Source organism: Schistocerca serialis, chromosome 2, assembly GCF_023864345.2.
Source record: "Schistocerca serialis cubense isolate TAMUIC-IGC-003099 chromosome 2, iqSchSeri2.2, whole genome shotgun sequence".
In the NCBI taxonomy this organism is placed as follows: Eukaryota; Metazoa; Arthropoda; class Insecta; order Orthoptera; family Acrididae; genus Schistocerca; species Schistocerca serialis.
In genome coordinates this window covers 964,052,919-964,076,444 of record NC_064639.1, presented here as the reverse complement: position 1 = coordinate 964,076,444, position 23,526 = coordinate 964,052,919, and the positions used below count along the sequence as shown (strand labels likewise).

Genomic DNA, 23,526 nt, shown 5'->3' with positions numbered 1-23,526 from the left:
ATTCAGATCATGAGATATCAGGTTGGGTGTGACATTCCCAGGCGTAGTTATCAGCCCGTAGAAGTCATCATATTTCAAATCAAGGCAGGTAGTCATTCTCTCGTACCAAAGCAATGAATTGTTACTTCATAAAGATCTGTGATCTGATTTTTTGATGCCTCATTGAGAGAACGAGGAGTAACTCGAAAGAAGCAAAGTAAATTATTACCAGGTAAAAACCAGTAGCGGCGTTTACTGACGAGAACATACTCGTCTTTTCGTCACTTTTATGATTAGCACAGATTATGAACGGAGCAGTATCACCAAAAGGACGAAAAGATGTGCTGAAGGAACGAGAAAGTAAATGTCTGCTACTGATTTTTTGATGCCTCATTGAGAGAACGAGGAGTAACTCGAAAGAAGCAAAGTAAATTATTACCAGGTAAAAACCAGTAGCGGCGTTTACTGAGAACATACTCATCTTTTCGTCACTTTTATGATTAGCACAGATTGTGAACGGAGCAGTATTACCAAAAGGACGAAAAGATGTGCTGAAGGAACGAGAAAGTAAATGTCTGCTACTGACGCAATAATTTGACAAACCTGTAAGCGATCTTTTGACAAATAATACGAGGAAGGACTGACTTCTTCTCATCGTTCTCTCACACGGTCATTGTTGCAATTGACGGTAACATAGTATGGAAAATATGACTAAGTTGTTTCTTACACCAAGAGTCCGCTATCCTTCTCTCTCTCTCTCTCTCTCTCTCTCTCTCTCTCTCTCTCTAAGTAAATATATCTCAACTGTTAGCTTACGAGAATGGAAGTTTCACGTTCTTCTATCATTTGAAGAGGCATACTACCGTTATTGGCATCTAATGACTTGCAATGGCGGACAGATTTGTGAGAGATTCGAAACGGTACAGTGGTCGTGGTTCGGTGTTAATCTTTAGGTACAGTGGTAACTGGTTTACATGTCGGAGCTCAGCAAATGCATGTGGCCTCCTACAGGATCAGCTATTGTCACAAACGTTCATTGGAGTACAGCGTTACAGTATAAGAAACTTCTCTTGGACCTCAAATCAATATTGGGGATAATGGCAGTTCTTCTCTATTTTTGTCACAAATATTCTCAGTCTTCTAAAGACAGTATCTCAGGGGATAGCACACTGGACTTTCTGAAGTAGTGTGTCTAGTTACTTTAATACATTTGGTTGATATTTTGTGTAAGGGTATTGACAGATTATACAAAGCGATCGTTTTAATCTTCCTCGATGATCTTTTCGTTGTATAAAGTATCGCGCTCCCCCCAATGCTTCATTACTCGTAGAAATGTAGCCGTGGTTTGCGAGTCTTTATTGTTCTGTTCTAAAATTAGTCGATCGAATTTTCATCACAGCATTCGTTCCTTCAGTCTTTATTGCACCTAAGTAGCTGAGTTTTACTATTGAAATTTCGAGCGAGCACGTTTCGGGAAGAGTCGGACAACATATTACTTCCTCGCACATACATATCGCGTAATGACCACAACGAGAAAGTATGAGAAATTAGAACCAAGATAGAGCCCCACGACAATAATTCTTCCCACGCGCCATTCGCGAATGGAGCAGGGCGGGGAGGGATCAGTTAGTGACAGCAGAAGTACCCTCCTCGACACACCATTAGGTGGCTTGCGGAGTATGATGTGATGTCAATCACTAGATTTCGATCAAAAAATATTTTTTAAAGACATCGCCGTCTGGCCGTTAAAAACTATTTATTCGTAAAATCAACTATTGCAATTTCGGCTGTGCAGCTGTGTTATAGCTAATTAGAGTCCAATTTAGTGTATAAGGACATATTAGTTTTTTAAAAAATCTGATAGTCACATCCAATGGCTGAGTGTTTAAAATGATCCTTTCTCTAGTAAAGTTTGCGGGTGCTGATCTTCTTTGTGATTAGAAACATAAAATTTTCTCGGTTTCGTAGTATTTTTTTTAGTATTACACTTTGTATCGTCGGATTTGCGAATAAGGCAATAATCCGCGCAAGTACTAATAGCTACATGCATTTGATTCTTCGAGAAATTCTAGGACGCTCTTAGCAGTTGCTGATGAGATGGCAATTAGCAGCGGATGTGGACCCAGTTCCTGGAAGCCAGTGGGGTATAATCACAGGCAGGTAATGGAGAGGCACTGCCTACCTGTCGCAGGCGTCCATCAGCGAGACCGGACTGATCCCTTGTTTGTGGCCCTTCCGTCAGTTAAGTGCGTCTCGCAGCGGTGGCTGCTCCGGGCTCCGGGGGGTGGAAGATGCTCTCCCCTCCACCACTAGCCGGCGCTGCGCACGGCCCGTCACCCCGGCTGCGCGCGCACTGCGCGGCCGGTCAGCTGTCAGTAAGGTCCGTGTGAGTGTGGTGGGCAGATGCGTCGCGTCTGGAGATGCGAGCGCACGCAGTCGTTTGTTGACGCTCCGTTAGTGTCGTAATTGTGCCCCTCTTCTGACGCAGGCTGAGATGCTTGGCCGACGACGCAACAGTGTTTCGCGACAATGAATCATTTCTGTTCCCGCGTGTTGTGAGAGTTAATGAGGTATTCGTAGCCTGAGCGCGCAAGTGTTTACGAGAGCGGAGTGAGGCTAGCTACCGGCCACCGGAGGAAAAAAAAAATGACGGTTTTGCACGGAGCGCGCGCCGTCGTGCTGGACGAACCGGACTCTGCAGCGTCGGGCTGCTGGACGCTGCGCCGCCGCCAAAAGGCGTCGCCGACTCCCGCGTCGCTTTCGTCGTCTTCCTTGTCGTCGTCTTCCTCGTCGGGCTCGTCGCACCGGCGCCGTTACCGCAGGGGTCCGCGTCGCGTCGAGCGTCTCAATTCGGCGTCCTCGTCGCTTAGCGACGCCGACGGCGGACAGGTGCTGCTCGAGGGATGGACCCAACACGGGTTCGACTCCCGGCCGCAGACACCTTCGCCGCCGCAGCGCGCGTCGCCCAAAACCGCAACTTCTGCCAGAAGGAGATTGGTCGCCGCATGGATACACAAGTACGCAACGCTCTTTTACATAGTGTCGCCTTCCTCACCGTTTTCGTCGCCTTGTCTGACAGCCAAACCTCGGCTAAAAAGCTTAAAAGTACCGGACGGAAATAACTTATATTTTTTCTTGTATATACAGTCTGTGTAAGTTTTGTAGCGTAATATGAACTGTACACACGTCTATCGTCTGCAACAGATCGTATATATCTAAGCTTATCCAATACTTCCGCAGACTTTTCAAGTATCATCGCGTCGAATCATTGTTGCCATTTTTTTCGTCTGCAGGAGTTACATTATTAATTTTTCTCCTCTTCCTTTCTTGCGTCCTCCCAGATTCACTACGGAATTCACAAATGGCACTTTTTCTGATGTTGATATTTGGTTGTTCGTGTATGTGGAATGGAAGCAGGGATTCAGCCCGGTATTCACGTAATTCGCTGTCGAAATCTGATAAATCGCGAAGGTTAGTATTACACTGTCAAAGATCATTTACAAATCTCTCATGAAAGCTAAGAACTATTTGTAACTATCACTGATGTACCCCAGCACATAACAAATATTTTATAAGACGTGTTTGACAAAGTTCTTTTACTGTGTACTACGGCCGTCACTTGCCATCCATTAGTTTACGCGATTGGGTCTCGTCCGCTTTTGATACATGTGGAAATGTGTAACTCTTGAGCTGAATGTAAATATCGTATCTCCGAAGGATGCCATGGTTAGCTGCCGACGTCACATTCCTCGACGCTGTTATAAGTTAGTGTACTAGCAAATATTTCAATGTTTTGTGTTTCTCGATAATTCCTGAACATAGAGTACCAATCTCCATGTTATGAAAACACTGACGTACTCAAATATTCTTGTGTCATATGCTGTTTTTGAGATGCGTAGATTTCCATTGCAGTACTAAAAGTATAAAGATAATCGGTTAGTTACAGCAGCATGGACTGCATTGTTTTAGTTGGCAGCACTGGAAGAGTAACGAGACTAAACAATTTCCCCCGCATAGCGCGGAATCGAGAGCAGAGCAGTAGAAAAAGTCGTGGGTACATGGTCGAGGTACACAATACTGCAGCTCCGAAATCACGTCGTCGATGTGTCTGTGCAAACGACGGAAATCGATTAAATGCGTGGGTTTTAGTGGCGTTCCGTGACGGAGCACCAGGGGGTTCCCCGCGTACGTGACCTGCAGCACGATCCCCAACGCCCACCGAATTCCAGAGCGGCGCACAGTGAATCGGCTCTAGACTGGGCGACAGAGGAGCGGCAAGGCGTAGCTCCCGAGTAGCAGGTGTTCGCCGTAAGAATAGAATTCGACCCTTCGTCGCCGTCGGGACGCAGCGCCTGCGTTTGCCGACGCTGCGGCAGATGACGAAATTCCTCGGCCGCATAGCTGCCCCGGAATGCTATCGCACAGGAAAGCAAGCGCCTCGATTTGCGTAACGGCGGAGTCACGCTTGAATCACAGGCGCGCTAGGGGCAACGCGGTGTTGCGTTAGGCAATTATGCGGGTGGCTGCCGCGTTATGAGATTATCTGCCCTCCGAGCATTTCTCTTTCGACCGGCTTCCCCTATGCGCTTTCTGGCAGCCGAGCTATTTCCGCTGTGGATAAAAGCAGCTGATAAGCTGGAAAGTTCCGAGTGACCCAGGTTACTCCACTTCCGTAGTGCAGCACGGGAAATAATATAATCAGAGCATCTAAAAATATCGTATATGATCAGATTTCATTTGTTAATAGCGATGACATGTACCTAACACTTCCGTGGATGTTAATTCGTAAATAAAAAAAATTTAAAGACTATTTGAAGATTTCCAGCCTGAGAACAAAGTTACAATTCGAAACTCAGCTCACCAGTTACACGAACTGCAATAAATTGTTTCTCATTTATAGACAAGAAACGTATTTATTTAGTAACGAGTCCACAGTTGTTCCAAGTGTCATACAGAGGCAGTGAAAGATATATGCAAGTATTTTATCCATAAAAGTCCGTCGACTGCCTGTATTTTGCTTTTTGTTTATTTTCGAGCAGATGCGCCTGACGCTGTTCAAATCCTCCGTCAGACCTTCTAGATTTCTGTTTCATTCCTTAGACACTTGGGACAAATGTCGGGATGGTTCCTTCAAGAGTATGCAGTCGATTTCCTCCCCCGTATTTCTCTAATCATTAGTTTATCTGTTTCTAATGACCTCGACATCGATGGACGTTAAAAATATATGTTTTTCCCTAAGTTTGGAGCAGTGCTAGTAATTTCCGTTTAACTTTTACTGTTTCATACAAGTGTTGTATAAAGGAAAATAACGGTAGTAGGTTGACATTAGAACAGATTATATTCGGATGGTAAATTTCAGAACTAGAACTTCTGTCAACATACATAGGCGAAAGAAGTCCAACCACTGATTTGTATAACCTCCAATCGGCTGCGTTTTATTTGTTTGGCTCGCCTGAAAAAGGAAAGAGGAGATTAGGAAGGAGTAAGCGACCTGCTTCGAATAGCGACCGAAGCAGTCTTCAGTGATTTAGAGAGATCGTAAAAAAAAAAAAAGACCTGTCTTACCTGTCCAAGCCGAAATTTGAACAGTTGCTCTGTATACAAATTCAGTAGTTTGATAATTGCCGGAGTTGCCGTTATTAGTGAAAGCGACGTCGAACGGATCAAGTAGTATCGAAACATTCTTAGGGAGGCGGAGCTTGAGTAAATATCCCACGGGTGATGTATCAGCAGTTTAAGCAACAGTAAAAATTGTATGATCAATTAGTCTTACTTGGGTTTTCAGCAGTTCCCGCAAGTCACTCCAGTCTAATTCTATTGGTAAATTTGTTTTCTCACCCTTATCTAGCTAGATACGTAGCTGTTCCGCCTCCAATGAACGCGACGGAGCCGGGCCGACAATTCTCAAAAACCTTTCTGCAACATTAAAGTGAACACGAGAACGCGTTTAATGTTTCTGGCATTACTGCGAAGTTTTGTCAGAATCGATACTTTTGCAGAAGCGACGTTTCGCAGGAAATGGAACAGGTCGATAGTCGTCGTACGGTCGATTACACAAGCGCCCGCTGTGGTTCGCAGCCTGGAGAGCCGGCATAGTATTATTAACGGAGGAATGGCTAAGCCGATTATGTCATTCAGAAGGTACAGCGAGCGTAATTGACTTAACAACTCATCGTCTCGTCCAATTCATTACTGTAGGCGGGTGAGGTCGAGCGTAGTAGAGTTTCTAGTGTCGAAAGTACTGTACGCAGCGGAAACCTTGTCACTGCATCTAGTGACACACCATCGGATAGATTCCATTGTCAGTCTATTAGACGAACTGAAGTGGAAAAGGCAACTTCGCGAAACGTTAAATATTGGTTGATTGACCTAAGGGCAGGAGAACGCTGGCAGTCCAAAAAAAAAAAAAAAAAAAAAAAAACGACGAAATCATTTTAATTTGTTCTAGTGAGTACTGTGCTCTGTGGTGGCACATGGCTACTGAAACAATGCGTATTGTGGAAAAGAATACTTTCGAGATTGCGTGGATTAGATTAGGGGTAAGGAGTCACTGTGTTTCGCCTGGTGGCTGAAACAGTTTTAATAAGAGAGCGGTAATACAGGTGTCTGAAGCTCAGTATGTGGTCGACCAGATGACTTTTTTCTAATTTTTTTAGAATTTTATGTAACATTCACGTCTGTCCTTTACGTGGAAAATGTCATAGCTTTCTAGGGCTTGGAGATTGACATCGAACTGCGTCCAGTTTTGACCGTTCTGCATCTCTATGGGCGAACCCCCTTCCCTTCCCTTCAGACGGTCGATTATATTACGTGATGGAACTTATAAGCTGGAGGAGGATCATGGCTAGAAACGGTTTGCAGAGTCCGAAGGAGCCTTGGTGCTGATGACTGTTGCAGATTTATGATTCTCTCTCTCTCTCTCTCTCTCTCTCTCTCTCTCTCATACGCGAAACATTTCCAGAAGTAAAATCCACGTCGAAGAGCTGGTAAACAGATTCAAGACTTGGCATCACCATCCTACCCACTGCATGAGTTGTGCAGTTGTTGCCTGCTTTGGCAGCAGTGGACTCTCCTCGACGTTCCGTGACGTTTGGTGTTTTGTTTCAGCACGCAGGCGGCCCGCGACCTCTGGTGGAACAAGCTGAACGAGGTGGTCAGCACGGAACGCGACAAAGAGCCCCGCTCCACCAACATCCAAGTCGTCTACTATGACGCTGCCACCAGCATTGAATACGTAAGTACAGCTTCTCTCGCTCACTGCGCACCGTCTTCCAGCCCTGAGCGGTCCGTTTCGGCGAAGCACTCCACGTCTTTCGTTGCGTAGTATTCCTTTTATCACGCCAGGTTCCCGATCCCAGAGCAGCACTCTGAGGAAACACACACACACACACACACACACACACACACACACACACACACACAAAAGAATTGTGGGGTGGATGGTAAGGATATTTGCAGGTTAATTGACATCACTAGAATTGGTCCTTTATTATCCAGTGAAACGTTATTCCGCTTCGGATGTTCACTTCTCGGTGCAGTGTACACTAAAATGAAACTTCAAATCAGATTTAAACTTTATGATGAGATGGAACGAGTTCCGGCACTGTTTCAGTAACTCAACTCCATATATCGACCCACACCATCTACATCTACATCCATACTCCGCAAGCCACCTGACGGTGTGTGGCGGAAGTTACCTTGAGTACCTCTATCGGTTCTCCCTTCTCGTATTGTTCGTGGAAAGGAGGATTGTCGGTATGCCTCTGTGTGGGCTCTAATCTCTCTGATTTTATCCTCATGGTCTCTTCGCGAGATATACGTAGGAGGGAGCAATATACTGCTCGACTCCTCGGTGAAGGTATGTTCTCGAAACTTCAACAAAAGCCCGTACCGAGCTGCTGAGCGTCTCTCCGGCAGAGTCTTCCACTGGAGTTTATCTATCATCTCTGTAACGCTTTCGTGATTACTACTGTAACGAAGCTACAGTACGGATCCCACACTGCTGAGCAGTATTAAAGCAGTGGGCGAACAAGCGTACTGCAACCTACTTCCTTTGTTTTCGCATTGCTTTTCCTTAGGATTCTTCCAATGAATCTGTCTGGCATCTGCTTTACCGACAATCAACTTTATACGATCATTCCATTTTAAATCACTCCTAATGCGTACTCCCAGATAATTTATGGAATTAACTGCTTCCAGTTGCTGACCTGCTATTTTGAAGCTAAATGATAAGGGATCTATCTTTCTATGTATTCGCAGCACATTACACTTGTCTACATTGAGATTCAATTGCCATTCCCTGCACAATGCGTCAATTCGCTGCAGATCCTCTTGCATTTCAGTACAATTTTCCATTGTTACAACCTCTCGATATACCACAGTATCATCCGCAAAAAGCCTCAGTGAACTTCCGATGTCACCCACAAGGTCATTTATGTATATTGTGAATAGCAACGGTCCTACGACTCTCCCCTGCGGCACACCTGAAATCACTCTTACTTCCGAAGACTTCTCTCCCTTGAGAATGACATGCTGCGTTCTGTTATCTAGGAGCTCTTCAATCCAATTAGACAATTGGTCTGATAGTCACTTTGAAATGAAGAGGAGTAGGCCTACAAAACTACAAGTGAGGGGCGGTGGGGCTGGAGCTTTTGAATTAGTTGGTTATACTTGCCTTGGGAAGCTCAGCTAGCGTCTGTAGGGAACTCGATTCCAGTTTCGGTACTGCACACTACTGCAGGTAATGTCTGCTGCTGTTTCAACATGAGTGTGGTGGCAGTACAGGTAGTAGTAATGTTGTTGTTCCTGTCCCCTCTGTAACCGAGTGGTCAGTGCTACTGAGGTGCCATCCAGGGGACCCGGGTTCAATTCCCGGTACTGCCAGGGATTTTTCCTTGGTGGGAGGACTGGACTGGTGCAGGGTGGAATCAGCCTCGCGAGGTCAGCTGAGGAGTTACCTGACGGAGCAGTAGCGGTTCCAAGGTCAAGAAACCCGACGACCGGGACAGGGATGTGCTAACTACGTGTCCCTCCATAATGCACCACATGACGCCATTGGCCGAGGACGACGCTGCAGTCGGTCGTGTTATTAGGAGTACTTTTATTAGTATCACCTATTTGTCGGATATGAGGTACCGGGATTTACACTTCACCTGTTTTAGCGTTCAACGGCTTAACTGCACTTCGTTATATAATAAGCTTTCATAATCAGATTAACATTCAGCTGCCGGCCGCGGTGGCCGAGCGGTTCTAGGCGCTACAGTCTGGAATCGCGCGACCGCTACGGTCGCAGGTTCGAATCCTGCCTCGGGCATGGATGTGTGTGATGTCCTTAGGTTAGTTAGATTTAAGTAGTTCTAAGTTCTAGGGGACTGATGACCTCCGAAATTAAGTCCCATAGTGCTCGGAGCCAGCCATAACATTCAGCTCAACCATTAAAAACGCTAAACGCTAGTAACATATTTGTGACGTTCATAAAATAATTCTGCGAATGTGTTGTTAATTTTTAATCATATGAGGTGAGTGTCAACAAACTGCTGTGGCAGCGTTATCTCGAACCGCCATATTGCTTTATATGAAGTACATTTACAGTGGCTGAACAATACCAATTATTTCGGAGTAGTGGTGCCTGCCACTGCAGCCAAGATCTTACGAGGCGGTTGTTTCTCGACTCGAGACATGACTGGTTCGAATACCGTTGGAGGGAGACCACCCAAATATGCGGCGAAGACATGGATTGAAGTGCAGTCGTCCATTAATCGTGTGGAGTGAAGAGGTGGCAAGCAAAACAAAACAAACTAAAAAAAAATAAAAAAATGGTTGTGCTCCTACATCGGATTACGCCACGTCCCAATCTCCCTCCTTCTTTGGCACAGGGAAAGAAATCATAAATGGAAGGGAGGCGGTAATAAACCAGCGAGGATATCGATGATGACTGAAAAGGAAACAGTTTCAAATATAAATGTAACAAGCACTCATCGTTTACCCCCACTATGAAAGTAGACATTCACCGCAAAATTCGCAAGGTGTGAACTGTAAGACAGTGGCGGTTCATATCCAGCAGAACGTTCCCAGTAATGAGTGTCTTTTCCTATGGTGTCGTCAGAGCCGGGGTGATTGTGCACCTGGCATTATTGCGGCTACTGAGAACAGTAGTGGTGCTACTGGACAGTAAGATCTTGTTTTCCATTCTTGGAAGAGAGAAGACTAAGGCAGTAAAGCTGTTTCTAGCTCTCGCCTCCAGTTTCTTTCACATAGGCAGCAGCGCTCTCCTACAAAGAAGCTAAGTGAGAAAGGGGGGAGGGAGGCACGTAGGTTCCAGAGCGGCGCGGAATTGAGACGTTGCTCGTCTCGCAGTGTCTCCTCTCCCTTTTTTACGGGCTGTCTACCCCCGACCGCAGCAAACGTAACATCGCCAGGGGACCGCACTACGCCAAGCTGTAGCCTGCAAAACAGAAACCGCATGTCAGGCTGCACTCTGCGGTGCTGCGCTCTTACGAGCAGACCTGTGAGCTGTATACTCTCGGAATCGCGCAGCGCCCAAGACGTTCCACGACAGTTTAAAGGCAGAAAGGGTGCCAGGCATTGGTATATGGGGATTAATAGGCGACCAGACAGTAGTATGAGTCCTCACCCCCCTCCCTCTCGGCTCCAGCCCTCTCGGCGCGCGTCCCCACACACACACACACACACACACACACACACACACACACACACACACACACACACACACACATTCTAATCATGAACGATGAACAAGCATTAAAGGAAGAGAAATTTAGAAATAGAATTACGATCCAGTCATATAATGTTGCTAAAGGTATTCAAAATCCGTCTTTGCAAGCACCAAATACAAATATGGATTTTAAATAACTTTAATAATTGTAAAGCAAGTGCAGCTTCTGTGAAAACGCTCTTCAAGAATTTCATCTCATTTTGAAGACAATTTTTATTTAACATACAGAGTACAGTGCTCTGATATATGGTTCTGAGTAGACCAGACAGGTTGCTCAACAACCAATTAGATCAGTTGATGATCTGAGGGTATTTTCTTCTTTTTTAAGAAAAAGAAATCCGCGATTTGACGGTTAACTGTTTACTTATTTTAGAAAATCATGATTTCGGCATTAGGAGCCATTCTCAAGTACGTGGTGAAATGCTAAAATGTGTCTCACCTGTTCGTGACGTGTCATCGTCAATAGAACATATCTTTGGTCTTATAGACCAGTTGTATTACAGGATACGAGTACATATCCAAGATACATAATATTGCTAACAATGTGCACAATGAAAAACCATTGTCATACAGTATGGCGTACTTAAAGCTGCTTTCATTTCTTCTTTTCACTTAATGAACAAAAGTGATCAGTGCAGGTCGCAGAAACCACAGAAACATATTAGCTGTGAAGTACGCCAAACTGTATGTTAATGGTTTCTCATTGTGCACATTATCAGCCATATTATGTACCTTCCACGTTTATTTGACGATGACAGGTCAGGAATAGTTAAGACATATTTTTAACATAGCAACATGCACTTGAGAATGGCTTCTAAGGCCGAAATCACGATTGTGTAAAATAAATGAAGTTAAAAGTCAAATGGCGGAAGTTTCCTTCAGAAAATTCAGGATGACTCTGGTCCCCCACAACATCTGAGTGATCGAAACATGTAATTTAAAGAAAAATCTGCGACTGAGAAGGAACAATAAATGAGAATTATCCTAAGTCGTCTCATTTTAGTGCATTTAATTCATCTCAAAAACTTAAAAAGGTTTGCCGATGACGCTGCAATTCAATCAAGAGACGACAAAGGACTTACAGGACCTGGTGACTGGACTGGATGTATTAAAGAGAGTTTATTCAGTGAGCACCAATACAAGCAAAACAAGAGTAACGGAATGTAATCGAATTAAATCATGTGATGCTGAGGGAATCAGATAACGAAATGAGACACTGACGTAGTAGACGAGTTCCGTCGTTTGGAAAGAACAATAACTAACGTGACGTAAGTAAAGAGGCTGTAGAAATGCAAACCTGCAGTAGCAACAAAAGTGTTCCTGAAAAAATAAAAAAGATATTCATCATCGAATAATCGAATATGAATGTTAAAGAAGTATTTTCTGATGGCATTTGTTTGGAGAGTCGCCTTGTAGAGAGGTGAAACGTAGACGGTAAAGTGAAAAAGCAGAGTTTCATCTACTGTTCGCCTGGGGATATGCAGCAAGTTAGGGTTAGCCTTACCTGACGGAAAAGATTGTACGAGTACCCGGAGTTCAAACCACGAACCTTTTCGACTATTGTTCGAACACTTTCAACAACTGAGACGACAAAGCGTTCCTCTAAAATTTCTACCTACTTCTGTCGAGCCCTGTCAGAAACTGACTCTTGCAATGCGACAGGCATTTTATAATTTTGCACATAACACATTTTTTACACAAAATCACGTCGTTTCAGTAAGTAGTTCATATTATACAAGTACTTACCAACCCTCCCATGCTCGGGCAAAACTCAATAGATTACCCAGAATAAAGCAGAAGCCTTCAGTTTTATTTCGCTTGTGTATTTGGCGCTGCCTGGATGGGCCAGAAACCATTACGTCACTCATCAATAGATGTATTACTATGCGACACAACGCAACACACCAATACAGTCGCTTCACAGTGGCTACATAAACGATATTCTCGATAAGATCACTGACATTGGCAGTGGACGAGAGCACAAAACGAGCGAGCCGAAATCGACCGACTTCTGCCGATCCAGAACTTCTTCTCTTTGTTAACTGTCTGTTCGTGGTTATAATAATATTTGCTTGTTTGGGAGGCGTCAATATATTTTCCACTTTAGGCAGACAACGGATTGGTTTTAGGTTGTTAATCTGTTGTTGACACATTACCGTACATACGTTCGCTCGGATCGTTCGATCTCAGTAAAGCGATGGCGACAGCTGTTGTGTCGTGTTTACCAACTCTCGACACGTCCGTTATGTTTAAGAGCGACAACGGCTCGATCGTTTCACCTGAGCCGTTAGATGCAGTGTTGTCTCGCCTTCCAATTCTTTTCATTTGCTAACGGTGCGGGAACTACACAGTTCGCAGCACTGTGGTCGAGTCAACGTACATAGCGGTAGTTGTCCAAAGAAAGAAGGAAACAATAGATAAAATTCCGTAGCTCGCTTGGAGATGATTGTAGAACACCTCATAACGAATATATTTCCCAGGTATCTGCGTTCTCAGGGTGCTATAGCGGTACATTCAACATCTTAATGAAATGACAAAAAAATGCATTGACACGTTAAACTATAAGGTATCTGGTTCGAACCCGTTTTGTGTTGCAGAACACAACTGACAGTATCTCCTGAGACATTCCAAACCTGTGAGCACTACTTTAAAAACTGAAAGGAATTTCACCAATAGTCCGAAGATTACTGCTGCAGCAACTGAGTAACTCTGTATTGTATTTGAGAGTGGTGGCTTGGCTATTGGAGCATTACCTGTGACAGTCATATGCTCATGCCATTGCCAGCCAAATTCAGGGAAACAAAACTCTTCCACGAGCACACAGGCAAAATATAACTAGGTTAAGTGCCAAGGTATTGTCATTGTGAAGTGTGAGCTTAATTGCATGGGAATGTAATAATAATTAGTATGGCATGACAAGTTTCTGTTCGAACCTGTATAGTTACCTAGCCTGACTGACTGATGGAAAAAAGGAAACAAGTCAGATCAATATATTAAAACAGTTTATCAAATTTTTTTGTTCCTGTTCTCATAGTTCACATCTTATGGTAATGAGTAATTTATTTTTTGTAATAAGCAAATTGCACTAGTTCTAAGATCCACAGGTGTCGGAGCACACAGTAAAACTGAATCTCTCTTGCAGTGTAAAACATTCAGTGTGAGCCCGGAAGAGACAGCTCGTGCCTGCATCCGCCTTGCACTGCAGCACCTGGAGATGCGCGGGCTGGACCCAGATGACTTCCAATTGTGGGCAAAGACATCCCGGGAGGAAGCACCGTACCCACTAATTGGGCACGAGCGTCCCTTCGCCATCAAGCTCAGTTGTTTGCGTGACGGGCTCAGTGCTGAAGAGGGATTTGACCTAGATCACTGCAACAATGTGCATGGACCAGATCCCCTAGCTAAATGCCAATTCATACTCAGGTGAGCTACGAGTTACACATGTAATAATACGTCATATTTGGGATAAGTGATTTATAAATAAACTGCAAGGAAACATAATGGTTGACCAGTATTTTCAGAAGGGAAATTCTAATTGCTGCCAGTAGAAACATTTAAAATAGAGATGTATGTAAGGGGAAGGTGTCTCTGTGCTATCTCTTATGCTTTTCCCTTGAACATCCTTTTCTTCACTTACTTCACACTGGGAGGCTCCTTCTTAACCAGAAGCCAAAGTGACATGCCCGCCCCTTTCAACCTTCCCTCCTTACAGTGTTGCCCCACTAAGGTAAACTAGGAACATTTCAATTTTATCTACAGAATTTTCCTTTCAAATAATTACAAATAAACTGTGGACGTGAATAGCTGTAATATAATTTACAGTGTCCATAGCTCACTGATATGGGTTCTGATGTGTTCTAAAAGAAAGAAAATTAGGTTTACTAAAAGATATTTTGAAGCTATTATTGTGCTTATTTCTCATCTTCCTCCCTGGGAGACACATACAACTGTTCTTTAATGTGCCAGTTGTACACATACACAGTGTGTTTATAAAGCCTCTATTCACTGTCCATTTAGTAGTAAAACTTATTGTTCTCATTAGCGCTATATACTAGATTAGTCTAATCTGTGTCAATTATTTTTGTACTTGCAGAAGCAAGCGGAAACCAGTAAGTGAAGCTACCGCAGGTTCCGAAAACAAAAAGAACAGCAAGAAAAGTCGGAAATCCCCAATGCGTATCAGGCAGGTTTTCAGGCGCAGTATGAGCAAAGGTGAAGACTGCACTGACTGCCCCCTTGGAGCTCTCTTTGGCCTGCCTCTTGCCAGGCTTAGCAATGGAGAGACTTTACCAAGACCTGTGATGGTGTGTATAGAGCAGAGTTTTGTAATGCTAGTATTTCTGCACTTCAGTCACAAATAAACTATGATCTATCACTTTTACAGTCAGTTTCCTTGCATATATTGCCTTTAAGTTGCTTTAAAGATCCTGTTACTTATGATTTAGTTATTTAGACTGTCTTCTTTAATCTGCAGGCAATGCTACAGCAAGTGTTTCTGAAAGGGCCCTTTACCCAAGGCATCTTCCGGAAGTCAGCAAATGCTCGTCTTGTGCGAGAACTCAGAGATAAATTAGATGCAGGTGAAGATATCAGGTTGGAGCATATGCCCGTTCTTGTTGTAGCTGCTGTATTGAAGGATTTCTTGCGTTCCCTGCCTGATCCGTTGTTGTGCTCTACGTTGTATCCATTGTGGATGGAAGCAGTTGAGTGCCAAGATGAACAAGAGAAACTTCTGAGGATAAAAAGGTATGTTGTATTCATTTACATATTCTGATACTATTCTCAAGCGACCCACACCCACGTGACGGATGACTGCGATTCAATGAAAGCTATATTGCTGCAACAGGTTACTTTCCTCGACTTCACCAAACGCAAGCAATTTCAACCAGTATTATGAATGTGTCTCGAAGTTCCGCTGTAGAAAATGAATTGCTATATTGTGCAGCAATGGCAGTTGATATCTTTATCTCGTGGACACCTGCAATAAATAAACAAGTAAAAGGGAATTGAAATTAATTACTCTTGTTTTCAAACACTTTTCTTGGGAACTGTAGGTTACATTACAGAAAATATTTTTTAATTAGGGTAACTGCGAAGTGTACATCATTCCAGCGGGCTATTGCAACTTGTTTTCCATTTATTAGCCGTCATTTGCTGTTTCATTCAGTATTTTTGTAGATTAATTGCAAGTATTTGCACAATAGTTTTGCAACCTCGATCCGTCTCTAGAAGTGTAGAAGTTGTCAATAGTAGCACTACTAATTTCCATAACTCTTGTTGTAAATGTTGTAAAGGAGGGCTACTTACATGAAATGACAAAGTACTTGAGTACACCTGTAGAATAGGTTTGCCGTAAACATTTAAATTAAAATTCCCATGTAATATTATGCTATGTCATTATATTTAGAAGTTAAAAACTTTAATAATGCATGTAATTGTTTACGAATAAAACAATATCACCAGATGGAGACCAATAAATTATGACTGTTACTTAGATTTTCCAATAAATGCGACTTCTACAGCACAAGCTTCAAAATGCTAAATGCTGAAATTTCTAAGAGTTGTCTGTGATTTTATATTTGTATTTCTTGGTAATATAAATGGCAGTTCTGGCTTAAACTTCACTTGTTAGTCATTCATGCTCCCTGACTATCTATAAATTCAAATGTGAAGTTATTACTCAATGTTGGTAAAGTGAAGCAAAACTACACAATCACACTTAATAACTAGACAAACAGGTCATAGCCAGGCAGCCTTATTGTCGCACATCACGTGCAGTTCATCAGATTGCATGGTAATTCCATGTGATCAGCAATCAATCACTGAATTTGGCCAGCCAAGTGTGATCTGTGGGCCTGGTGACAGTTCGCTCACATCCATCACTCCTGTGTGGGTCCCCTTAGATTCATCTGACTGTTAAAATAGGCCTACTATTTTCAGACACTGTATATAGTGTTACTTAGATAGCTCTTCTCCGGAAAACTCTGTGGGCAGGGAAGTGAGTGTTGCATTATTTTTTTCATTAGTTGAAGAAGATAATTTACCTTGTTGTTGTAAATTATCCAGTCACTAGTGTATGAAGGACAGAATTGAACTTCTGGAGTCACATACACTATATGATGATCTCGGGAGAGGGGGTCCTCGAAATATTGTTGAAAATTAAAACTGGCATAATTAATTACAGTTACTATAATTGTTTTTCCATTATCATAAATAATTGTGTATTACAAGAGAGCAGAATTGTTGGAATGATGTTAAATCATTATCTCCTTCCTTAATTTCAGTGTTCTGGATCAGCTTCCAAAGCCAAATCTACTGCTGCTGTCTATGTTTGTGTGTGTTCTGCACCACATATCACGTCGCTCAGCTCACAACCTGATGACAGCTGCAAACTTGGGAGTGTGTGTGGGGCCAAGCCTTCTGTGGGCTGCATCTCCAGCCACACTCACGCCATCGTCTTCACGTGCGGTGCCAGCACTGGCAGAACTGCTTGTAGCACGTGCAGAACTCCTGTTTGGCCCACATCTTCCTCTCATGCTTGGTGAGCCACCCACTGAGAGGCAAGACAGTGGTGCTGAAGAATCGGATAGCCTCCATTGTAAGTACAAATTTTTAAGTATTGTGCAAGATAGTGGATGTACAGATTTACTGGAAATACTGCCCCCCCTCCCCCCCCCCCCCCCCCCCCCCAATCTTTTTGTAAAAGTAATTTATACCTGATTAATAAGTGCAACCCATGGCTGTTAGTTTGTGGTTACTGTAATGATGACACTATTATTTAACTAGGCTCAGTAATTAAAGAGCACAACAAAAGACCTCAACAGACCAGTCAGTAATAATGCCTTTTAGTTTTCAAAATATAAGGTTGCAAAGAAAAGCAGCTGGGCTTTGTTCGTGTGAAATCAGATCCATGTTCTTCAGAAGCTTCCACTTAAGAGTACAGTGCAGTTAAAATTGTAAGCAGTAAACTACATCATTTTCATGTTCATCAGCCATAATGAAATAGGCATAGGTGTAATTTTTGTGGGTATACATGCTACTTATATTTGCAGATTTGTGTTTTTTAAAATGTTAAAAGTGATCTATGAATCTTTTCATTGTACAATGAAATGTCTCTGATGAAAACACCTTTTTAATCATAACTGCATTTCTTTTTCCAGCAGGGGGCCTGCGAAGAGATGATTCTTCAATTGATAGTCTAGAGCGGGAGTTGCTTGAACCTTGTCCTCCACCACGCAAGGACAAAATGTCACTGAGCAGGGACTCTGGGCTTACAATGTCAGATTCCCAGTTGTATACCCCTGATGAGGAGGAAAGTGGCTCCAGCAGCTCTGGATCTGGCAGGGCATTGTACCCACCTGCTCAGCCTGCCTGCTACGACATCCACTCTCATAATAAGGTAAATGGTATTGCTTGTTTCTTGCCTCTGACAAGAAGTGGCTTTCTTTTAATGTTCTTAAAACATTAAAGCTATTGTTAATTTCAATTGCTAAAAGGAAATGTATTCTTTTTGTAGGTGACATCTTCATACTCAGTCCCTGCAGCGGGGACGGCACAGAATGTTGGTCACAACAATGAATCTCAAGTACAAAATGTCCAGAGCACGACAAGAGAATATGTGAGAGTGTACAGTGGCTGGGAAGAACGGGTGCAGGAATGTTGTCGCAATCAGTCTTCTGAAGATTCTATATATGCGCGGCCCGGTCAGAAACAGGGTCCGAATCAACCCCCAGGGGTTATAAACCCAAACTTTCAGAGGCAAGACTGGTTCAGACAACGATCCCACCTGAAGAGGCTCAACAGTGGGGGTACTGGCAGTCCAGCCAGCTCAAAGTCCAGCCACCAGTCGGGCTCGAGCAGTGGCAGCACGTCTTCTGGTGTGGGCGGACTGCACCAGCACAACTACCGCTCTACAAATGTGACCAACCTCATCAGGAGAAGTGCGTCAGAGGAATCTCTTCTGAATGATATTGGGGATCACAGTGCGTATGACACGGAAAATGGACCAGTTCTCTACAAGAGGCCCGCACTGCATCGGAAAGGACGTGCACCGCCACCTCCCCCACCTGTTAACAGCTCTCCGTGTTCGGATCCTGTGTATTCTCATCGGAGTCCGCCAACCCCGATAGTGAGATCAAAATCGGCACACCATCTGTGCAGTGAACCTGAATCTCCGGTACTTTCTTACAACCAGGTGGAATCATCTCCAGTTGAAAACTGTGAACTCAAAGGTGACATCCAAATGATGATGAGCAGCAAATCACAGAGAACTGGGCATCGCAGAGCAGCTCGTGCTTCAGTAGAAGACTGGTCCTTGTCACGCTCCACACCACACATACCGGTACTAGATGAAGTTGACCGGTCGTACGACTCTAGCACCCTTTCTGATGATGATTCAACTCCACACGTGTCACGATCAAATTCACGTGGTAAAGACTGTGCGAGTGCAAATTCTGCTTGGGACAATGCTTATGGGTCTACACCCTCAGAACTGTTAGTGCATGCGGCACCTGTTAATATTAGAGAGGAAAGTTCGAGTGACTCGGACCAACCTTCTGAGCTACACAAACTTTCTTCAACACCCTCTGTACTTCGAAGAGTCAGTGCACCGGCAACTACGTCAGCTTCGACTCCTCTCCACGAGTCGTCGGCACCGCCTCTTCCTCCGAAGCGATCTTCTGTCGATGTAAAGCTGCGTCACCTTCCACCAGTGCATGTGGAAACTGTGTCTTCGGCCAATTCAGGTAAACTTTCATCCCAGATTTCGTATGCATCAAAAGATGAAAACATGCAGTGGGAATCATCTGAACAAGTGCCAAGGAAGAGCTCGGAATGTAGAGGTCGCATAAGACAGAAGGAAGTTTCAAATAGAGCATCACAAAGATCAAAATCTTTGCCTCCACCACCCGGAGAAAAGACTCAAAAAGAGGAAGACTGTAATACCACACAAAATCAGGCTGATCAAGAAAAAAACCTGAAGAGTGAAATTTCGTGGAGTGTTTCCCACCTCCGAACGTTGTTCACAAATGGTGTTCAGCCACCTCCATACAGACCTCCCCCAAGTGTAATCCCAAGCTACAGAGCACCAATCACTACATACCACCTTGGAGACAACAGTCAGTCAGAGCGTTATGTGGTCTCTAGGAGTCTTAATCTAGATTCGACACAGAGACTTCGAATGGACTCAACAGATGAGGAAGAATCATATGTGTGAAGGCAGGCTGTATGTTGGTAATAATCATGTACCTGAAATAAAAGACATTTATGTTAGAATGTAAAATCTGTGGGTGCTTTCTGAGTGACTCAATGATAAATTTTGACTGAAATAATTATCATGCAGTGTAAATATAACATATGTATCATTCTATGAACTTTATGTAACAGACTTTTATATAACAGATATCATTGTATATTACATAACAAAGCTTAAATGAGCTGATATGAGAGTACTGTAACTCAATATCCACAGTGTGGAGAATATTTTTTTATTAATACAAAAACTGTCAAATTTTTAATTATCTTTTCTATTAAGTTAATGAAAGTGTTCCAGTAGCTAGAGTATCAGGAATTGTGAGAGGAAATGACAGCTGCATAGAACTCCACAGAAGAATTCTGTATATGGTACACTGGAAACACTTGCAAAAATCATGCAGCTACACATACTTTTCTCAAAAAGTCTGTACCTGCAAAGTATCAACTCTTAATTAAAACTTTCACTCTCTTTTTAATTAGCATCAGAGTGGAGTGGAGTTAAAGATGAATGTATTAAAGACTAACTGAACATTTGCTTCAATGTACATGCCACTGGTACTAGTCAGCCGAAGTCAGTCAACCATTCTTCATAACACATTGAAGAAATTTCTCAGGCAGAATATGTATATTTATCACAATTTAGTTCTTGCTGAGGTAATGATAACTCAGTAATGTTCATTTATCACTAATAGTGTTTACTGTCATCTTTATGCTCATTGTTCCTGTAAAAATGAGATGAAAGAATATAAATTTCAAATAAAATAAATATTGTGAAGACTTTTTGTACATGTGTACAGATATTTCTGAAATATACTTTCATAAAAATATCAGTAATTCAATCAACTGCATTTAAATTTTTGGTACAAATAATAGTAGTAATTATTAGTCATTAAAAATATCAGCTGTGCTGGAAACAGTCAGTTGCTATTACAACCTTTGTAGAGATGTCCATGAGTAAGTGTGTAGTACATCAAGGATAGGGGAATTTCCAATCTTTGCCATAGATTTCTTTCCTGCTGCTGCTGTTTTTTCTTTCCCTTGGATGTAGATGAATTTACATTGAGTTACATAATAAGAATGAATCCAAATTAAACTACAAACCTGAAACGAATTTTCATGAAATAGCAGAGAAAGAAGACATTCCTCGGACAGTAAACATCTAAGGACATGATCTGCAACAGTGACTGTAGGAACGTTAATGAATGTTCAGTGATGAACTCTTATGACAACGACAATTTTGAATATTATTATTTCCCGAGTTAAAAGATTTAATACAACAAAATCAACTTTACATGGAAAATAAACAGGGATTTCAAATAAGATATCAATCATAAAACAATTATGTATTGGCAGGGTAAAATTTTTTGTGTGTTCATTGCATTATTGAATATTCAATTTTGAATACTTTCTTAAATAAAATGTTCCTCTAAAAATTTTATATGCCTTTGCCATCGGACACATCTGCAATGTTCTGAAAAATACTGATTATAAAAACACAGCTTTCATTTATAGGTTAGCTAAGAAAAAGAAAGAAAACTTTGTAAAGTGTGGTAGTACATCAGGGATAGTTATTCCACCATGCTACGTTTCGGTGAACTGCTCCTTTTCACCAGAATTCCTGAGAGTCTACTGAACACGAATTTTAAAGTTACAGAATGACAGGAAGCAGAACTTAGATACCTTATTATTAATGACACTGAAACAAAAGGTTGGTGAAGTGTGACAATCAGTTGCCATTGCAATAATGGACTGCCTCCCTGGTACTAATTCCATTGAAGGAGAATGTTACTCTTTTACTCTTCACTAAAATAATACGTTACTGCTACTATACCACTTCTACTACATGATGATTGCACCCATTTTAATATTACATTTTCATTTTGTCTGCACACAATCTATAGCTGCACTTATCTTGTTCAGAAACACCTTCAGACACACAGCTTATTGAACACTTCTGTTCGTCATTCTGTCTGTCTGTCTGTCTGTCTGTCTGTGTGTGTGTGTGTGTGTGTGTGTGTGTGTGTGTGATATTCTGTGACAGTCTTTGTGTTGTGCCTATCTGCAACTTTGTGTCTTCACTATATGGTGAGCAACAACTGTCCTTTTCATACTAGTATAACCCTTATCAATCCCCTAATAACACAAAATCTACACAGCACTCACCTAGCTGAAAAAAGAAAAGATACTATATGACCTGTTGGTATATAAGTGGAGGTATTAAAGAGCATTACAGTAAATACTGAGTGATCATCATTAAAAAGAAATGAAAACGGAGCTGATAGTGCCTTGTCTAAGTATCATGGATAAACTGCAAAAACATTTCTATGTAATGCAGTTACTTGTTACTTGGAACTGAGGGAGCCTAATTAAAGTTAACAGTGCAGCTCAGAAATGCCTCAATAGATTTTGAGGCACAGCTTTAATAATAATAATAATAATAATAATAATAATAAGCATAGGTGACAGGGAGCTGATGTAGTCTATTAATTTCAGAGATACGTACTGGTCTGAATTTGGTCTATCTATATGAGTGAAAGCAGTTACCAGGAAAATAAACACCGTTTGTGATCTAGATTGATTTTTTTAAATTTTATTATCATAATACCAGATCATTCTTGTTCTAGGTCTGACTCTAAAGATTATTAGTATATAGCTGATTTTGAACCTTGTATGAACTGATCACCAACAATCAAATTATAAAAAAAACAGCTTTATAACATGTAAGGACATGCCAAAATTAAGTAAGCCTATTGTCAGAACAGAAACTATTGATTAAAACCCAGGCAATAAAGACAGCAACAAGGCAATTAAAATTCTAAATAAATGGCATAACAGCCTCTGTGATTTTCAAGCTCATAATGGTGTGCTACACTAGCACTATAAGAACACTGGGCAGCTATGGTTTCATTTGGAGCCAGTACTTTGCACACAAAAAATCTCCAGCTTTCTGCAGCACCCCGACCTTATATAGAGTGTCATATCAATGGATGTACATCTCGAGATTCTTTATATGAAGTCTACAGACCTCCAAAATAAGGAACATTGATTATTTACTATACAATACAGGGTGATTAAAAAAGAATACCACAACTTTAGGAATTTAAAACTCTGCAACGACAAAAGGCAGAGCTAAGCACTATCTGTCGGCGAATTAAGGGAGCTATAAAGTTTCATTTAGTTGTACATTTGTTCGCCATTTCAGCCAATAAAGCTTTTGGTCCCTTTTTCTTCAAAGGTGCTACTGTAATTGGACTACAGTATCTGGAGGTGTTAGAGAATTGGCTGTTCCCTCAGCTCGAACAAGAAGCACAACAATTCATATTTCAGCAGGATGGAGCGCCACCACATTGGCACTTATCTGTCCGTAACTACCTGAACGTCAACTACCCGAGGCGATGGATCGGCCGCCAGGCAGCCCGTGACAGAGCACTTCATCACTGGCCTCCAAGAAGCCCTGATCTTACCCCCTGCGATTTTTTCTTATGGGGGTATGTTAAGGATATGGTGTTTCGGCCACCTCTCCCAGCCACCATTGATGATTTGAAACGAGAAATAACAGC

General features: G+C 42.4%; 1 protein-coding gene across 5 annotated transcripts in view; it reads left to right on the top strand.

The window, feature by feature from the left end:
* Positions 1-20,746, top strand: part of LOC126458354 (uncharacterized) — a 606,831-nt gene extending 586,085 nt beyond the window's left edge. For 4 of the 5 annotated variants that reach the window (XM_050095323.1, XM_050095324.1, XM_050095322.1 and 1 more), the window contains exons 6-12: positions 7,087-7,213; positions 13,857-14,137; positions 14,808-15,018; positions 15,189-15,460; positions 16,999-17,312; positions 17,875-18,113; positions 18,231-20,746. In XM_050095323.1, the coding sequence (XP_049951280.1) occupies positions 7,087-7,213; positions 13,857-14,137; positions 14,808-15,018; positions 15,189-15,460; positions 16,999-17,312; positions 17,875-18,113; positions 18,231-19,928 (3,142 nt within the window). In that variant the 3' untranslated portion in view covers positions 19,929-20,746. Of the gene's footprint in view, positions 1-2,610; positions 2,997-7,086; positions 7,214-13,856; positions 14,138-14,807; positions 15,019-15,188; positions 15,461-16,998; positions 17,313-17,874; positions 18,114-18,230 lie in introns of those variants that run through there. The other variant, XM_050095325.1, reaches the window with a different exon arrangement.
* Positions 20,747-23,526: the final 2,780 nt, after the last annotated feature.